The following is an 18611-nucleotide window of genomic DNA, read 5'->3' as shown; positions in this document are numbered from 1 at the left end:
AGATGGTTATCAGTAAATTAACAGTAGTTTTATAAACACGTTATTCTTTTTTTTTTCGAAAGGCAATGGAATTATCACGAAACGAATACAACACGAACTATAGCCCATTACATACAATTTTGGGCATATAGAAAACAGAACTCGACTAGTTGCTAAGGACGCAACTCAAGAAATACAAATTTAGAGGAAAACACGTTATTCTTTGAAAGGTAAACTCGAATAAAACAAAAAAAATACTTACTTTTAGTAGATCGAAAACATATTGTAATTCTTCGATACAAATACAAATATATGATGACAAAAGGAGTGATTGTCAATTCGTACCAAGTAACAAACACATTTATTAATTTTGTCATTTAAAAAAACATGTTAACATTTTAGTAAAAGTACTAAAGATCGTCAAGGATCATTGAGCATAAGTCAGTCACATGTTTAATTATAGCAAATGTAACAACGTATGTGTAACTTAGAACCTATCAAGTAGTGTGCCCATTTTGGTATATAGTATACAACATATGAATAATTGATCTACCTATATTAAGGCTTTGCGTGAAGAAGAATTGAAGAGTAGGGAGCAACATTATATGTATCTCCGACGCCTATGACACCCTCGGGGACAATATCATTAGAAGACTCGAGATTAGTGTCCACCTAATTCAACAACAAAACACACAAGAGACGGCAACTGAGATTCAAATGTTTTTCGTATAAAGCAATACATCATTCAATGGTGTTGATATACACATATGTATGTCTGCATTTCTATAAAATGGAAGATCATGTACATATACATACACATGCTAGTATTTCCACTATACACTAATTGTCATGGTATTATAAAGAGCAGCGTTGTAAAAAAACCCGATTACTCGCCGACTAATCTCCGATTAATCATTTTTAACAGCAATCCGTTCCGATTTTCAAAAATCCGTTTAATTAAACGGTCAACGTCAATTGATGGGTCAAAACCGAATTTAGTAACCAAAATCGGTCAAAATAAAAAATGGTTAACATTTTAACATTAATATAAACTAGATTTTTATAGTTTTGGAGCAAAATGAACAATTTTAGACAATTATGTTAAAGTTTATTTTTATATTTATGGTTTTTTTCTATATTTACACATATAATTTATGAAATCTAGTATTTAAATGTATACAGTAAAATCCGATTAATCCCCGATTAATCCCCGAATTGCCGATTAATCTTTCCAAAGTCCCTACCGATTAATCTCCGAATAGCGAATTTTGAAACCTTGATAAAGAGTAACTTTTCCACTTATTACAAATCAGCCACGTATCTTTTCAACTTATTACAAATCCGTCACATAATTATATAAATAATTATGATTAAATCAATGGGCCCTCATTTCTAAATTGTTACAAAGATGGGCTTAGACTGGGCTTAAGGCATTGTTGTTATCTTTATTATTATTATTATTTTATTAATTGTTGTTGTTATTATTATTATTATTATTATTATTATTATTATTATTATTATTATTATTATTATTATTATTATTATTATTATTATTATTATTATTATTATTATTATTATTATTATTATTTGTACCTATCGTCGACGAGATTTACAGCAAAACTATTTACCGTAGCCTCTTTGAAAATATTTCCCCCCTTTTTTTAAATGATTTTAACAAAAGATATGTACCAATAGTTCATCTGCGTATTGTAAATAAAAAATTAGTTAATCAATAATTAAGGTATAGAGCGAAACCAATTCTCACAACACGCAGGCCATTGTAACCATTTCCGCGTTGCTTTCCCGCAGGAAAGCGCATATCCTTCCAGCTCATTAATAATAATATTCATATTCATAATAAATATATTAATAATTATTATTAAGATAGGAAGACTAACCACTCTGAACCAGCGTCGAGCCTGAGGTGGTGATGGTATTGGAACCTTAACGAAATAGTCATGTGCGTTGAACGCCAAGTAAATGTCCCCCTCATCCCCATCATGAAGCCTGTTACACAAGTTATTGTTAGTAATAAATTATAAAGTTATCTCTGTTTATGCAACTGCCACTGGTCTAGCAAAATACAAGATCCCTTATTATGTACTGTAAGAAATAAACCACGGCTACAAATACTTTTTAACGAGTAGAATACACTTACGTGAATGCGATAAATTTGCTCTCGTAGTTCTCCCAATTATCTTCGTGCCATGTAATCTCATTCTGAAAATGGAAGGAAACCATAAACAAAAAGGTTAACAGCAAAAAAGTGGCATTTCAGAAAAAAAATGAGAAGAAAAATACGGAGTATGAAATTTACCTTTCCGATGAAACTTTCATGTCTAAAAACTTTATGCGTTTGGCGAAACTTGATCACCTCAGAAAAGAATCTGAAACACTCATTCTTCCTTGCATCCAACTGAAGGGTCAAAGTCAAAGACTCAAAGGTTTAGTAAGTATAGATCACGATAATAAAGATTATGTACGTATAAATATAATTAGGGAATATGAATATTACTTGTTCCCACTGAAAATGGTTTAAAGCAGTATCATGTCCATAGCTATTGTTATTTCCATAACGAGTATGACCATACTCATCTCCCATTAGCATCATTGGCACACCCTACATCAGAACATAAGGTATATTACAGTTAAGACGTATGTAATTTTTGAAATAAATTGATACTAAACCTTTTTTAGATACAAGTATCACACTCAAAGTCAGAGCACAACTTATAGATATTAAAGCAATTAAGCAAAAAGCAACGTGTGATATATACTTGAGATATCATTAATGCCAAGTGAAAATTCTTCATTTGCCTGAACCGTAGGGCTTTGATATTCACATCAGATGTTTCCCCTGAAAAGTAAATACCAAATAAAGATAACTCAATACATACACTTAAACCTAGAGCCTAAATGATGTATGTCCAATGAAATATCTTGTTGGGCTTGTAAGTGTTGGGTTACATCAAAATTTTAAGTTCAATGATTTTGGACTTGAAAAAGATGTTTACTTTGGACTTGTTGTTTTTGGGCCAAAGAGCCCGACTGTTGGAGTTGGATAATGGCACGCATGTATCAGTCAAGAAGGATGTGTTTATCCAAATTGTTAGTTAGCTTTAATGTTTATCTTAATTTGAATTTATGTTTGATATTTATCCGTTTTATTTGTTTTTAGTATTTAACAATTCTTGTTATCTTTTTGGAGGGCAGACTTTTGTTTTGATAATTAATAAAAAAGAGAGTGACGATCAAAGCCTTTGGCTTTTGGTTATTTTTTTTTTTATGGTTTTTAGCTTTTATTTATTAAATTGATTTAATAACATAAGTTATAAACAGCCACGTAAGATCTCATTTAAGCCATCGATCCGTAAAACTACATTATGTGGTATCAGATTCCAGGCATGGCTAAACAAGAACATGGTGGTCGGTATTACCAAAGATCAAATCACAGAATCGCCGAGAGAGGCAGTGGTAATGATCCACGTGATGCTGAGATTGCTCGTTTGCAGCAACGAGTTAGGGAGTTAGAGATTGAGCGTTTGCGACGAAGGATAGCAATATTAGAGTTGGGCAGACATCATAAATATGATGCACACTATGCTTCGGACCAAACAAACGACCGGTGGGAAGGTATGAATCCATTCGCTGATGCGCCGAGAGGATTCAGACGGGGGCATTACAATGATCCCGTACGGAACATTGGTATGAAAGTTGAACAACTTTTTAATCTCGAATACGTTCCTGAAGTTATTGTGGATGAAGATTCCGAACCAATCTATGATACTGATGGTGAGGATGAAGAATTCATCTATGATAACGAACCCATCTATGATACTGAGGAAGATTACGAGTGTGAGGTTGAAGAGAATACTGAAATCGTTGAATTCAGAACTTCAACTACTTATAAAGTCACTAACATGTTCAATAAAGATGTTAAAATTTTCTCTTGTGAAGATGTTGCTGTTGATTTGACAAGCGATGAAAAGAATACTCATGTAGTTCTTGAGGTTCAGTTCGATGTTTTTGTCATTGGCGTTGTAGACTCGAGGACGAGTCTTTTCGAAGAAGGGGAGAATGATGTATGTCCAATGAAATATCTTGTTGGGCTTGTAAGTGTTGGGTTACATCAAAATTTTAAGTTCAATGATTTTGGACTTGAAAAAGATGTTTACTTTGGACTTGTTGTTTTTGGGCCAAAGAGCCCGACTGTTGGAGTTGGATAATGGCACGCATATATCAGTCAAGAAGGATGTGTTTATCCAAATTGTTAGTTAGCTTTAATGTTTATCTTAATTTGAATTTATGTTTGATATTTATCCGTTTTATTTGTTTTTAGTATTTAACAATTCTTGTTATCTTTTTGGAGGGCAGACTTTTGTTTTGATAATTAATAAAAAAGAGAGTGACGATCAAAGCCTTTGGCTTTTGGTTATTTTTTTTTTTTTATGGTTTTTAGCTTTTATTCATTAAATGCGGAATTAGGGATCGATGGCTAAATAAATGAACAAGATAAATAAGATAGGATATGAACTTGATACTTCACGTATGCAAGCCACAAAAGGCGACAGCCTCACTTTTTTTTATTAATTCTCAAAACAAAACTCTGCCCTCCAAAAAGATAACAAGAATTGTTAAATACTAAAAACAAATAAAACGGATAAATATCAAACATAAATTCAAATTAAGATAAACATTAAAGCTAACTAACAATTTGGATAAACACATCCTTCTTGACTGATACATGTGTGCCATTATCCAACTCCAACAGTCGGGCTCTTTGGCCCAAAAACAACAAGTCCAAAGTAAACATCTATTTCAAGTCCAAAATCATTGAACTTAAAATTTTGATGTAACCCAACACTTACAAGCCCAACAAGATATTTCATTGGACATACATCACTAAAGGTGGAAATAGGCCGGGTTTGAGTCAAAATGGGTAATTTTGGCACATGTGAAATGAGTCGTGTGAGATAGGTTGACCTGGAACAATTCATATTCAGTGATTTTTCTTATTCTTGTGTAGATAATTGATGGGTAAGTATGACCAAAAAAATCATATTAACTTAGTTATTATCTTTTTTTAGAAAAGGTATAGAAGATTTTATCCATTAACAGTTAACATTTGGGCAGTGCTCATCCCATTTAACTCTTTCATATCAAGGATATTAGGCTAACTTTTTTATATGGCCCGTTAGAGATAAAACATAAACTGGATCAATCCATTTGTAGGTAAATGGGTCGTAATTGCCACTACTGTTTAAACCCTAACAACCAGAAGACTAAAGATTTTGGGTAAAGACATTATGAGAATTACCTTCATGCCCACAATTCCAGCTAAGGTTATCATTGCTTCCATCATTGCCACCTTCTCCATTAGCGTCATTATGCTAAGTAAACGTAAACGAAGATATAAAAAACAAGTACATATCATGACGACTAATATATACGTATAACTCGATAATACCTTGTGATTGTATGACACAAGGTCATAAAGAGTAAATCCGTCATGCGCTATAATAAAATTGACTCCATGATACGGCTTCCGATTATTTACCTGTAAGTATTTTACACGTTGATTTAACGAGAACGTTTCAAAAGTCAAAGATATATAGACACCATTTATGTACTTACATTGTATAAATCGGCAGAACCAGCAACTCGAGTTGCAAAACCTCCCTTCATACCAGCATCACCCTATATATTTTAATCAAATACATAAACCCATCTCCCAAATATATACAAACAAAAATATCGCCAGCCTTTGGTGTAGCCAGAAAAAATTAAGTACAAACTACATGACTATTTGTTTATTCATCACTTACCTTCATAAATCTTCTCATGTCATCACGATAAATCCCATTCCATTCAGCCCACCTGCCACGTTTAAACAAGAACTCATAAACTATGTAATTGTAAAGTTTTTAAGCTTTTATAATTGGCATTCATCGCAAACTAAAGTAATCACCATCTTGTGAAAATATATATAAAAAATAAAACTACTTCGGTTTTTAACACTGATTACCTGTCCCAGTTTGGGAACTTGCCAACAAGATATAGACCACCACAATCCCATGGTTCAGAAATAATTTTACACCTGGACAGTATACTATCTTTTGCAATGGCCTGCTCCATTTTCATGATATTAAAAAGTGGGCAAAACAGTATACGCCATATAATAATAATAAGAAGAAATCAACGAAATTGGTATTATCATCTTCTCGAAAAGAAAAAAAAGAAGAAGCTAACTTACCCTAATAAGTGGGGGAGCATCAAGTGGAGAACCATCTGTACCTCGACAAAGAACACTTGCAAGATCAAAGCGGAATCCATCCACATGATATTCGGTCACCCTTCATTCGGTAACCAAAATTTAAATAATAGTAATAATGATAATGATATAAATATATTAACATAAAAACTCAGTATAACAAGAATAAGATTCAAATAACCATTATACTGCACACAAATTGAATAAAACAAGAAGCAGCAAGTGATTTTGCAAAAAATTAAACAATAAAAAATGTTACCAGTGCCTTAGGCTGTCAAGTATAAGTTCCATGACAACAGGGTGGTTACAGTTCAGTGTATTACCTGCTCATCATCAATGGTATACATCAAGAGTGATGATAAACATGCCGTGTTAGTAAGTTTACCATTAGACCAATAAAAATTTTAGCAGCAAGTTATATAGTATGAAACAGACTGTGAACTCAAGAAATATATGGAGGAGGATGAAATTACCGCAGCCAGAGAAGTTCATTAGTTGACCATTTCCATCCACCATGTAATATGTCTATAGATGAACAGACACAAAGTCAATATCTCATAACTATTATTTCAAACTATGATATTACACACCTATAGAATTATGTTGTCAGTTGTCACCGTATTAAATTATGATAAAACCCTTTAAAGGTATACATATGCATATACCTTGTTGTCTATGCCTCGGAATGATGTGGTATAAGAGTTCTTATCATCAGCTTCATTAGTATGATTGTAAACAACATCCAAGATGACCTGTAGGGTATAAAAGACACACAAAGTGTAACAAATGGCAGTTAATATTGCTAGTAACCCGTATAAAACAAAAGTGACTAAGCAGAAAGTGAATACCTCAATTCCTGCAAGGTGCAAAGCTTTAACCATCTCTTTGAACTCACGAGAAGCACCAATTGGTCCTCCACCAGAACTGGCATAGCGGGTCATCGGAGCAAAGAAATTTATTGTTGAATAGCCCCATGTGTTGATCTTCACAATTATTAGTTTAGATTGTTATGTATAAGATATAAGATTGATCTACAATATATGAATATCAAGAAATTAAGCATTTCGGAGTAATAAAGTTAAATATACCATGTGATCTCTAGGGTTTGGACGTCTCTGAAATTCAAACTCATCGAACTCGAAGACGGGAAGAAACTCCACAGCATTGACGCCAAGTTCTAAAAGATGTGGTATCTTGACATCAAGAAAAATGTCAGTAACATGATGTGAAATATATTGAGTTAACTAATATAGAAGTTTAAAAGATAGGCGAGTCAGGCTGCAGGTGGCAGAGTGGGTAACGGGTCATAGCCATAAGAGTCAAAACGGGTAGCTTTCTTATGGGTCAAAACAGGCCGGTATGTGTCAACCCGAAACTTTTTTATTTCCCTAAAAACTTGAAGTTCTTTATAATTAATTAGTATGTTAACCAAGATTACTAATATTCTATTTTGTATCGTTACCTTCTCTATTACACCAAGGTAGCTACCTCGAATATTATGTTCCAATCCACTAGATTTATCAGCTGTAAAAGCTCGGATACTCATTTCATATACTACAAGATCCTTCTGCAATAGCAACACCAATTACAGCTAAGCAAAAAAAAAAAAAAAAAAAAAAAGCTATAAGATTCAAATGGTATCATATAAGCTGTAAGCTCTTCCCTTATTTACTTTACCTCTGGTATGTTTGGTAAAGCATAATTGTCTCCCCAATTAAATGGCTGGCTAACAAAATCATAAGTTCCATAAAATTCAGACGACTTATCAGTTGAATCCCCAAATATACGGCGACCCTCGATTAATTTTGCATAAGGGTCTATAAGAACAACACTGTTGTCAAAACGATGCCCTAGATCATAGTCTCGAGGACCATCTACTCGATAACCATAAATGATATTACTTCGAGGAAGCTCCTGCAGCTCGTTGTTCATTTCGTGTAAGCATTCATTAAAGGAACAAACATAACATGTAAACTGAAACTAAAAATGATACACTATTACCTGAACACATATGTGCCATATATCTCCAGCTTTGTTTGAATGAGGGTCCAATTTCAACTCAATCATTCCATCATTTGGAGATGCATCATCTCCTCTAAAAGATATATTCAAGTAAAAAAAAAAAAAAACGTTGAGAAGGCAAGCAACATGGTATGAACAGAGACGTCTTCGGCACATGTGCAATTGTGCAACCGAACAGGACCCAAAATTTTGAAAAATACTAATGCATTTATCTATATAGAGTAGTGGAATGTTATCCAAACATAGATTTTAAATTAAAATTAGCTAGTTTACAGATTACTAGCTTAAAAAGAATAGTTTATTATTGTTTGGCCCTCAACTACTAGATAACTCAAGCCCAATTCAACAAGTCTCATTTCTCTTTAATTTTCAGCCCAAATAATAAGGGCCTTTTTTTATGTCTCAAACGGCACCTTCAAAATTAATGAGACGGCACCGATACGAAGTGGTAATTTATACCCAATAAGAAAAACTTTAAGGGAAGCTTTTACTGATAAATACAACCTTATGCTATGTTTAAATGGTATTAATCAAACAAAATAAGAATGTTATCTTACGAAACATACTCATATACACTCACCTATCAGGAAGTGATAAACAAAGTGTAACTGAAGTTGCATGTTGTGAAAAAAGAGCAAAGTTGATTCCGTTTTCGGTTTCCGATACGCCAAGAGGATTTGGAAGGCCCGGGATGCTTTTCAAAGATGGGACGCTTTCTGACATTACTGTAACTTCATCCTAAAATGTTTCAAAATAGTATTACTTGAATTACTAGAAATTATAGTTCTTTATCACAATATCTACGCATTCATGAATAAGATTGCAGGTACCTCAATTACAATCTCATCAGCACGCTGACTGCGCACATTTACTGATTTATATTTTTGTTCTGATCCTCTAACCTGAGTAAACAGTTTGGTCAATTTTTTTTTAGTCAATACCAATAAAATTTTGGCTGTAATAAAACAAATTGGTTATATACTATTGGGAAATTACGGTCTCACTAATTCCCACTACCCAGCCCAACAATAATAGTAAAGAAATAAGAACAATACACAACACAAGATTTAACGTGGAAACTCCAAAACAAGAGAAAAACCACCGGCCCCAAAGAGAGAAATACACTATATCACAAATTGTTACAATGATATAGACGACTCTCTTAAGCCAACTACACTCTTCAAAATATTTAACTAATACAACTCTCAAACAAGGGTAAGAAAGAAATAAATAATCAAATACTTAAAGTGTATTGATTGGTGCAAATTGGAATGAAAATTTAGCCCTCCTTTTATAACCAAGTCACCTACCTCCAACTTTCTTCTCCCACCTATGTGGGATAACATCCTTCACAAAGTAACCATATCAATTTTTCTATCAAAAAATAAAACTAACAAATCTCCACCTTTTTGATAGAAAAAGATAACCATACTTTAACATTATAAGGATAACCGATATAGATGCTTCCTCGAGGACAACTTCAAGATCCTCATCTTCATGCCGATGACATTATCTCCCAAGAGACAAAACTTGCATCTTTACCGAACATTATCTAAACCGACAATCATTGTCATCACAGACAATCATAACTCTTAATAAGAATTATCATACTCCACCATTAAGAGTATAGCACTTAGAATATCACATTCCAAGCATTTCACCTCGGCACATGTTGTTGAACAACCAGCTGAAACTTTATGGTGCAACTTTCCTGTTTGGCTTTCCCGAAAGTCCCATCAGCTACAACATCAGTTTCCACCACACAACCTGCATCAACGCCAAACCAATGCCCATGTGTAATTGTGGAACCGCAAACGAACATCCCTTTCCACGGTGGCGCGGACACACCATGAGGATGGTGTGACTTCAGAGGAATTCGTCACTCTCCGTAACAACGGAGACATCATTAGCGCCTTTAGAGCCATTTACCGAATTAGCTCCACCTGGACAATTAACCCTTACATGCCCAGTCTTCCCGCACCTCCAGCATACCAGATTCTTCCCAGAGTTTCTCTTTCGCCTATCCGAACACAACACTATCGTATCTCCTGATGACGAGACCCCGTTACCTTCCAGTCTTTTCTCCTCGGATAGGAGCTTGCTAGTAACGTCTTCAAACTTCGGAGTTTTCTTCCCATACATCAAAATAGGTTTCATGTGTTCATAAGACGATGACAAAGATAATATCAACCTCAAAGCTTTATCTTCATCATCAACTTTAACTCCAATAGCTTCAAGTTCCGAAACAATACCATTCAAAATGCTCAGATGATCTGAAATCTTTGAACCCCCATCCATACGCAAAGTATGAAATTGTTCTTTAAGACACAACCGATTTGAGATGCCCTTGCCCTGGTACAACTGCTCTAGTTTAATCCAAAGCTCCTTTGCCGTTGATAACCCGTGCACATTTGCAAGCACGTTCTTTGCAAGACACAAACGAATCGCACTTGCTGCCCTCAAATCCATATCATCCCATTCTTCTTCATCGAACTTACTGCTAGAATCACTGCCGGAAACAAAAGTGAGTTTACCTTTCAATGCCTTGTGTAACCCGGACTGAATCAACACATCCTTTACTTGAACCTGCCATAAGCCAAAATGATCCTCCCATCAAATTTCTCAACATCAAACCTCATTGGACTGAACTTCGACATCGTATACGTATCCTATAAACAACACTTTCTCTGATTTTGCTCACGTTTCGAATAGCCAAAAGATGTAGCAGGTAGCCAGGACCCTTTAAATCGAAAATCCACAACTCGCCACTAACAAATCAACTATTACTACGAATCAGAAAAAATATTGTCTAACCAGATACCCTATACGATCAATAGAACTCGTTTCTGATGTGGAAGATCCACTCCCATGGCAACCACAGAGCATACTCCGACTCCTATAACCGAGACCCCCGTCAAACCTGACGCTCTGATACCAGCTGTTGGGAAATTACGGTCTCACTAATTCCCACCACCCAGCCCAACAATAATAGTAAAGAAATAAGAACAATACACAACACAAGATTTAACGTGGAAACTCCAAAACAGGAGAAAAACCACCGGCCCCAAAGAGAAAAATACACTATATCACAAATTGTTACAATGATATAGACGACTCTCTTAAGCCAACTACACTCTTCAAAATATTTAACTAATACAACTCTCAAACAAGGGTAAGAAAGAAAGAAATAATCAAATACTTAAAGTGTATTGATTGGTGCAAATTGGAATGAAGACTTAGCCCTTCTTTTATAACCAAGTCACCTACCTCCAACTTACTTTCTCCACCCACCTATGTGGGATAACATCCTTCACAAATTAACCATATCAATATTTCTATCAAAAATAAAACCAACATATACATGATAATCCTCGTATACAAAAGCTGAAGATAATGAACAGATGACATAGTACCTGATTATAAAATCCACTAGCAGAATGTATACCCGTTGCGTTTTTACCCCAAATTACTCTGTTCAGAAACATAAAATTGGATTAAAAAATATAAAATAAACAAATCATCACAAAAACTACCGGTCAACTAATTAATGAACTTTAAAATATGATTAAATGTTGAATGTGATTTAGAATCTAAAATTTGATTAATAAATTAAACCATAAATTAAAAACTCGTGACTGCAATTCCATACGAGCTGATTTTTATACCGAAACAATCAAAGCATTATTTGAATTTTGAATTCTAATAAAACAAAAACTTATGACGTACAGATACAATGCTGCGTCAACACGAAATTTAAAATTGTGAAGTATGTTAAATGTTCAAATTAATTTCGTAACGAACTGTAGCATTAATGTAATGAAATTAAGAAGAAAAATAAAAAGCATAATGGAGATAATTTGATACCTAGTGGAAGCAGTGGAGTGAAATGTTGAAATTGAGAGAGAATGGTTACGAAATTTTAATGGTGAATTACAAAAAGATGAATTTGATGTGTTGAGAATCATAATGTTGATTTAGCGATTAAAATTACGCATCTGGATGATATCAGTAACACACAGTGAATACACTAAATATGTGTGTGTACTTTTTGGTTGAGTTGGATTGAAATTGAAGGATGGAGTGAATGAGTGAGTGAGTGATCCAAGAGAGGCTTGCAGAGTTACGAGAACGGCATACAAGCAGCGGGTCGACGTCTATTTCATCATGTGTCTGCCACGTGACGCTTGTGATTCAATGCTTATTTTATCTTTTCTTTTTTTCTCTTCTTTTTTCTTTTTTTTTTCTTTTTTTTTTTTGTGTCCTAAAATATCTAACCAACTCATTTCTTTTTCATTTTCTATTATTACTTTTTCTCAAAATATATATATATATATATATATATATATATTAATAAAAGAGAGATCGGAATCATATTGGCCAAAGGTGTGCGTTCAGGAGCTTGTGCTAAAGTTTTAATCAATTACTGTCAATATCCACAGCAGGAAATTTGAAAATCAAATATAATTACAAGTGATGTAGATCCTACGAATTGCTTGAAAAGATATGTTGATTTACTTTAACAAACAACAAAGCCTATCAAGTGAAACCAAATCACATACAACCTTATTACAACACGTTACATTGCACATTTACTGATCGATTAAAACCCCTCAGCCTCCGGAACCTACAAATGAAACTTTCTAAACCTATACTCGACATAAAAGGGCGCTAGAACATCTTCGAAAGCCCGAACACCATAAAGTAACAGTTACAACCAACAACACCATCTCTTGCAAAAACCAACCAACTTAAACAATGAATCATCCTAACTACCTCAAAAAGTCCAACAAGTCAAATACTCATAACAGTGAATCACCCAACAGAACCAACTCGTAGAGTGAACCCAACCAAGACTAGTGTTGTCGAGGATGAAACGGATAAAAGGATATCAAAAGAGTATTTGCGAAATTCACAAATCGCAACCAAAAGAAGACAATAGTGACGAGAATCTAGATTCCAATCAGAGGTAGCGTCTTGGAGGGAGAGCACTGATACAAGGTGAAGCTTGGAGATAGCAAATAAAATAACTAATGATGTCGAACCAGAAAAATGAAAACATGTTATGAAATATTGCCAATAAGCCAGCCATCAACTTTGGTACTAAAATCACCCCAACAATCTCTAATGAGATTCGACAAAGAATAACATTTTAGTAACCTAAGTTGCTAGTTAAACCCTAGCTCACAAACCCACAGTCACCAGTCCCCTCACCAGATCATCACTATCCCAAGATAGAAAGCATGAAGAAACTGCTACAATCGAAGAGTAGCCCAGAAAAATGAACTAGAACGAGAACAATCCTCGTCAAAAAAAAATACAAAATCAACACAAATTGACGAAAGACCACAAAGAGCCACCCACCCTCACCCCCAACATAACTACAAGAGAATACGGTAATAGAACAGCCATATACGATGGTAAAACCTTTGGTCCTTAAATTATTTAATTTGATTTTGGGTTTACAAACTTCTGATAAATATATTTAGACACATCATGTTATTGGGCTTGGACTTTGGGTGGGCTGAGCCAAGAGAAATATTATATGCATTGAAGTGGTCTTCTTTAATGCGTAAATTGCATTCCGTGCTAACACTTGATATTCCCTTACAAATTAAAATAAAAAGCCTTTTTATTTAGGTAAAAAACTATCTTATGATGACGCTATTGGATCAAAATAAAAGAACACCTATAACAATAGCTATATATTGCGTATACAGAAACATATGCGACAAGTATTGATATAATAAAAAGTTTGTAACATGTATCATGTAAGATACCAAAATGTATATCTTAGAAAGACAACCGTATGTATGTGTGTACCATTTATGTATGTACATATGTGTACGAATCTTTCTGTATATCATAATTCATTTATGTGTACGAATCTATTTGTATACCACTTCGTTGACGTATTATGTATAGGCCGTGGTAGTCATATTCGGTCTTTTAGTTGAACCTTCTCGTTGTATTACATCCGTGATTTTGTATAATACTTGCTTTTCAAAAAAATATATATATAAAAAAGTAATGGTCTCGAGGTCAACTTCCACGTGAAATTAATGAGAATCTAATATAGATAAGGTGAGGTAGAAATAGAACAGCCACCGTTTTGGACCTCTTATTTGGGACCATCAACGACCTTCACAGTTTTACCTCGTGTCTTTATTGTGCAACAATTGTACTAACATTTTTTTTTTTTTCAATTCAAACATACAATTTTGCAATTGAATTTCGTTAATTTCTATTAAGAAAAACTTGTGTGGTTGATCCATATATGTTTACCACAAAATTGCATGATAGCCATTTATGTTTATTTTTGACACAGTTGATCACCCAACTACGCAAATCTTTCGTGGCCGATCCCTCCGCTGACGATCATTATTTTGTCGTTAAGTCTTATCACATGCTACTCACATTAGGGTAATTCGGTCATTTTATTCAATATTAACCTTATCTTCTAATGATACCGCAACCCGCATGCGCACCCCATATGTATGCGAGCACCCACTAGTGTGCGTATGCGTGTGCTCATGTGCGTTATGCGGTATGCGGATTCGTATCTGATGCCTTTGTTCCCGGTACAACGATTACTTGGCTATCAAGTAAATATCTTTTCCATAATTACATCCGTGATTCGGGGGAATTTGTTATGGAAAGGATTGCCATTATCTCGGATGGTTCTAGAATTAGGGTTTGCCTATATATACAAACCCTAACTATCATTCTAAACACAATCACATTACGTAGCCATCATCTAATACACGTCTAGCATCTTCTAAAGGTTAACAGGTTAGTTTCTTGATTAACTAGAACCTACGACCTTATTTGGGGCCTTCTAATCGACGATCGTCATTAAAGGTGGACTTAATCACTTGGCCACCCCGCCGACATCATCATGTCGGCCAGGGTTATTCTCGGTAGCCGGGCCGGAGAGCCTCGTTCTAAGATCCTTAAACCCCACCCTTCTAACGTGTTGAGCAGACATATTAAACCCCGTGGTGAAATATGCATGATCAAGTGGTGCTTTCATTGAGAGTCGAACTCAAGTCAAGACATGTTTATTTATTTTTTCTTTTAAAGTTTTGAATTATAAGGCTTATTGTTCAAAAAAAAAAAAATTTGAATTTTTTCTTTAACAGCATCATGACTTCTGGGGAATCATCTGAACGTACTCAAACAGATAATCAAAACACACCGTCTGGTAATCAGCAGACGCAAGCTATGACTACGGGGGCGGGATACGCGCCATATCTTTCACCTGTATCCGGCGAGCCTTTTCAGAGGTATAAGCCGATATATCCAGATGGGATTACACCGCCAAGGGCAAACTCGCCAATTACCACCACGCGGTTGGATTTTTTCGCGGTGGATCCAAAGGTCATCTTGGTAGGCACTAGCGGTGAAACAGTAGGCCCGCACGTGGTATGCTGCGGCCAGGTACCTATTTATAGTACCACGATTTCAATCCCTCTGCAGACGCAAAGTGTTCAACAGAATTCATCGTTTACACCGTTGCAACCTTGGCAACCACCGCGTCCAATTTCGCAGTTTTTGACTCCTGCGGATGCGCAAGCTTTACTTAATAGTTGGGGGTTCGGTGTCATTCCGGATGCCAATTCTCATTGGACGCGGATAACCGCAGAACAGCAAAGCACTGCGCATACGGTTGGGCTTATAGCGGCATATCCTCAGGTCTCGCAGGCATCTGCGCCACAGGTTTCGTCACCTTTTCAGCTACCCGTATACTCTGCGCCGGTAAGCCTGCCTTCTTTTCCAACGCATTAGCCTTGGTTGTATCCGCAGACGCCAGGGCAGCCCTGGCAAAATATTCAGGGGCAGGCGAATCTCGCAAGCCAATTTATGCAGGCGGCACCTCCTGACATGGTCCACTTATTTTCACAACCTGGTTTTATTCAGGATATGATGAGGCGTTTCTTCGCATGGCTCAAAGGTGATCCTGTTAAACCACCTTTTGAGCTACCAACTACTTTTGATAAGTTTCCTCCGCATATAACTGCATATCCGTTTCCATCTGCGCCAAAGATACCTCATACGTTGGGTACTTACAATGGCTTAACTGATCCAGATGACTTCTTATGGATCTGGTTGCGTGTCAGATATTTCCAATGACACTGCAGGGTATTGCTCGTAAATGGTTTAATAAACTGCCGGCGGGTAGTATAGCCGGGTTTATGGATATGCGGACAAAATTCTTGCTGCAATATCAGAATCAGAGGCCACGCAAACGCACTCATATCGAATGTCATGATATTGTGCAGAAATCCAAGGAATCTTTGGGTGAATTTCTCACAAGATATACTAATGAGTGTCTGCGCATACCAGATCTCAAGCCAGAGCAACAGATTTTCGGACTCATACATGGTATAAACTCAGAACGTCATCCAACACTAGTAAGGCGTCTACGCCATACGGTCCCAACAACTTATGCTGAAGCGCTTAATGAATGCCATGACTATATGCGGAGTGGCGAAGATAATGATATTCCAACAGCTAGTTCACGCAACGAGAGGAAAGACGATGATGATCGTTCGCGTGATCAAAATCGCAGCAACAACTCTCGCGGAAGGTATCCTGGCGGTGGTCCTATCAGGAATGATAAAGGGAAATCAAGTGGCAATTATGGAAACAATAATCAGCGCGGCATCAATAATCAGAACTATGCGCTGCTTAAAAGTTTGTCTAAAACGCCAAAAGAAATTTTGGCAACCGAACCAGTGTGCGCGACCTTTGCGGTTCCAACTCCGCTTATAGAATTTGGTAAGCGGGATAAAACAAAGTATTGCGAATTCCATGACGATTACGGGCATGACACTAATCGATTCAAAAACTTGATGGAAAGAGTACTTGAAGTGCTGCGCGCAGGTAAATTGTATCACCTGAAGCCACCTAAGAAGGACAAGGAAAAATCCGCAGAGGAAGGGTCGAAGGCTAAAACTTTCGCATGGCAAAAGGTCGATAAAACAAAAAACGCCGACTTAACCATTAATATGGTCGACGCAGAGAAAGTTAGCCAACGGAGAAAGTACAATGATCACCATGACTGGGAACTTCTCCCGATCGCATTTCCTCCTGTAATGTCCATTGACGCAGTTAACGAGCCCATTATCATCAAGTGTCGCATCCCTGCTTGCGGTGTACAAATTAAACGCATGCATGTTGACACCGGGAGTGGTGTCGACATTATGTACGAGCATTGCTATTGTTTTCTCCCTGCAGAAGTCAAAACGCAGCTACGGCAGTCTGATATTACGTTATCTGGGTTCTCTGGAGAAAGCTCATGGCCGCTAGGCCGGATAGAGCTAATGATAGAACTCGCAGATGATAATAATCTGCAGTTGGTCAGACATGAGTCAGTTGACTTTTATGTGGTTCGTTCAACTTCGCGGTACAACGCGCTGCTTGGGAGAAATTTCATACGGCGTTTTAACATTATACCGTCGGTGGTGCATGGTTTTATTAAGTTTCCTACGAAGGGAGGGGCTGTCACAATTGCGTGGCATCAAACAACCGAGTTGTGTGGTTCTGTTGTGCCTGTAAACATTCCCAGCATGGGAGAACAACTCGCAAGCAGTACGGTCATAGCAAACCGTTTACATCCGGATAAGCGGATTAAAATCGGTGCAGGCTTGTCAGCCGAAACAAAGGCCAAATTGCACGGAATATTGACCGCTAACGCAGATGTTTTCGCGTGGCATGAATCAGACATGACGGGGGTACCGTGAGACATTGCGGAACATAAATTAAATGTTAACCCATCACTCACGCCCGTTAGACAAAAGAAGCGGCATATGGCTCTTGAGCGCAGTGATTGGTTATGCGCAGAAGTAGATAATCTTGTCAAAGCAAACATTCTGCGGGAGGTGCGGTATCAGACATGGGTTGCTAATCCTGTGTTAGTCAAAAAGGCCGATGGTAATTGGCGGATGTGCGTTGATTTTAAAGACATTAATAAGGCGTGTCCTAAGGATAACTACCCTCTCCCGGAAATAGACTGGAAGGTGGAATCACTGTCAGGGTTCCGGTTCAAGTGTTTTCTAGATGCGTACAAGGGTTATCACCAAATCTTAATGGCTGCGGAATATGAGGACAAGACTGCTTTCCATATGCCGCAAGGTATTTACTATTATACGAAGATGCCCTTCGGATTAAAAAACGCAGGCGCAACCTATCAGCGCGTAATTGATGCGGCATTCAAACACCAAATTGGTAGGAATCTTGAAGCGTACGTTGACGACTTGGTAATTAAGAGCAACACTGAAGAAGAAATGCTCGCGGATATCCTAGAAATGTTTGCGTCTCTACGCAGGATAAACATGAA

The 18611-nt window shown here is 36.4% G+C and overlaps 1 protein-coding gene across 1 annotated transcript; it reads right to left on the bottom strand.

The window, feature by feature from the left end:
* Positions 1-334: 334 nt before the first annotated feature.
* LOC139869259 (isoamylase 3, chloroplastic) lies at positions 335-18020 on the bottom strand. Its single transcript, XM_071857576.1, has 25 exons — positions 17881-18020; positions 11686-11743; positions 11551-11580; positions 9103-9174; positions 8853-9010; positions 8252-8345; positions 7928-8164; positions 7713-7817; positions 7339-7443; positions 7099-7233; positions 6916-7002; positions 6724-6775; positions 6510-6573; positions 6233-6332; positions 6005-6105; positions 5805-5856; positions 5614-5676; positions 5447-5536; positions 5297-5369; positions 2757-2836; positions 2495-2599; positions 2297-2395; positions 2138-2199; positions 1878-1986; positions 335-651 (listed from the first exon to the last, which is right to left on the bottom strand). The coding sequence occupies exons 1-25, from the start codon at positions 18018-18020 to the stop codon at positions 538-540; spliced, it is 2385 nt and encodes a 794-aa protein (XP_071713677.1). The 3' UTR covers positions 335-537.
* Positions 18021-18611: the final 591 nt, after the last annotated feature.

This window comes from Rutidosis leptorrhynchoides, chromosome 9, assembly GCF_046630445.1.
Source record: "Rutidosis leptorrhynchoides isolate AG116_Rl617_1_P2 chromosome 9, CSIRO_AGI_Rlap_v1, whole genome shotgun sequence".
In the NCBI taxonomy this organism is placed as follows: domain Eukaryota; kingdom Viridiplantae; phylum Streptophyta; class Magnoliopsida; order Asterales; family Asteraceae; genus Rutidosis; species Rutidosis leptorrhynchoides.
The sequence above is the reverse complement of the archived record's forward strand: the minus strand, read 5'-3'. Positions and strand labels throughout refer to the sequence as shown.

What these genes read in the sequence shown, in the direction of transcription:
- LOC139869259 (XM_071857576.1), bottom strand. Translation starts at nt 18,020, where the DNA reads ATGTCTCACGGTACCCCCGTCATGTCTGATTCATGCCACGCGAAAACA. An exon ending in CTAGTGGATTTTATAATCAG is followed by an intron (nt 11,581 to 11,685) that starts GTACTATGTCAT and finishes TAATTTGTGAAG; the next exon opens with GATGTTATCCCACATAGGTG. An exon ending in ACATGAGAAGATTTATGAAG is followed by an intron (nt 5,677 to 5,804) that starts GTAAGTGATGAA and finishes TAAAATATATAG; the next exon opens with GGTGATGCTGGTATGAAGGG.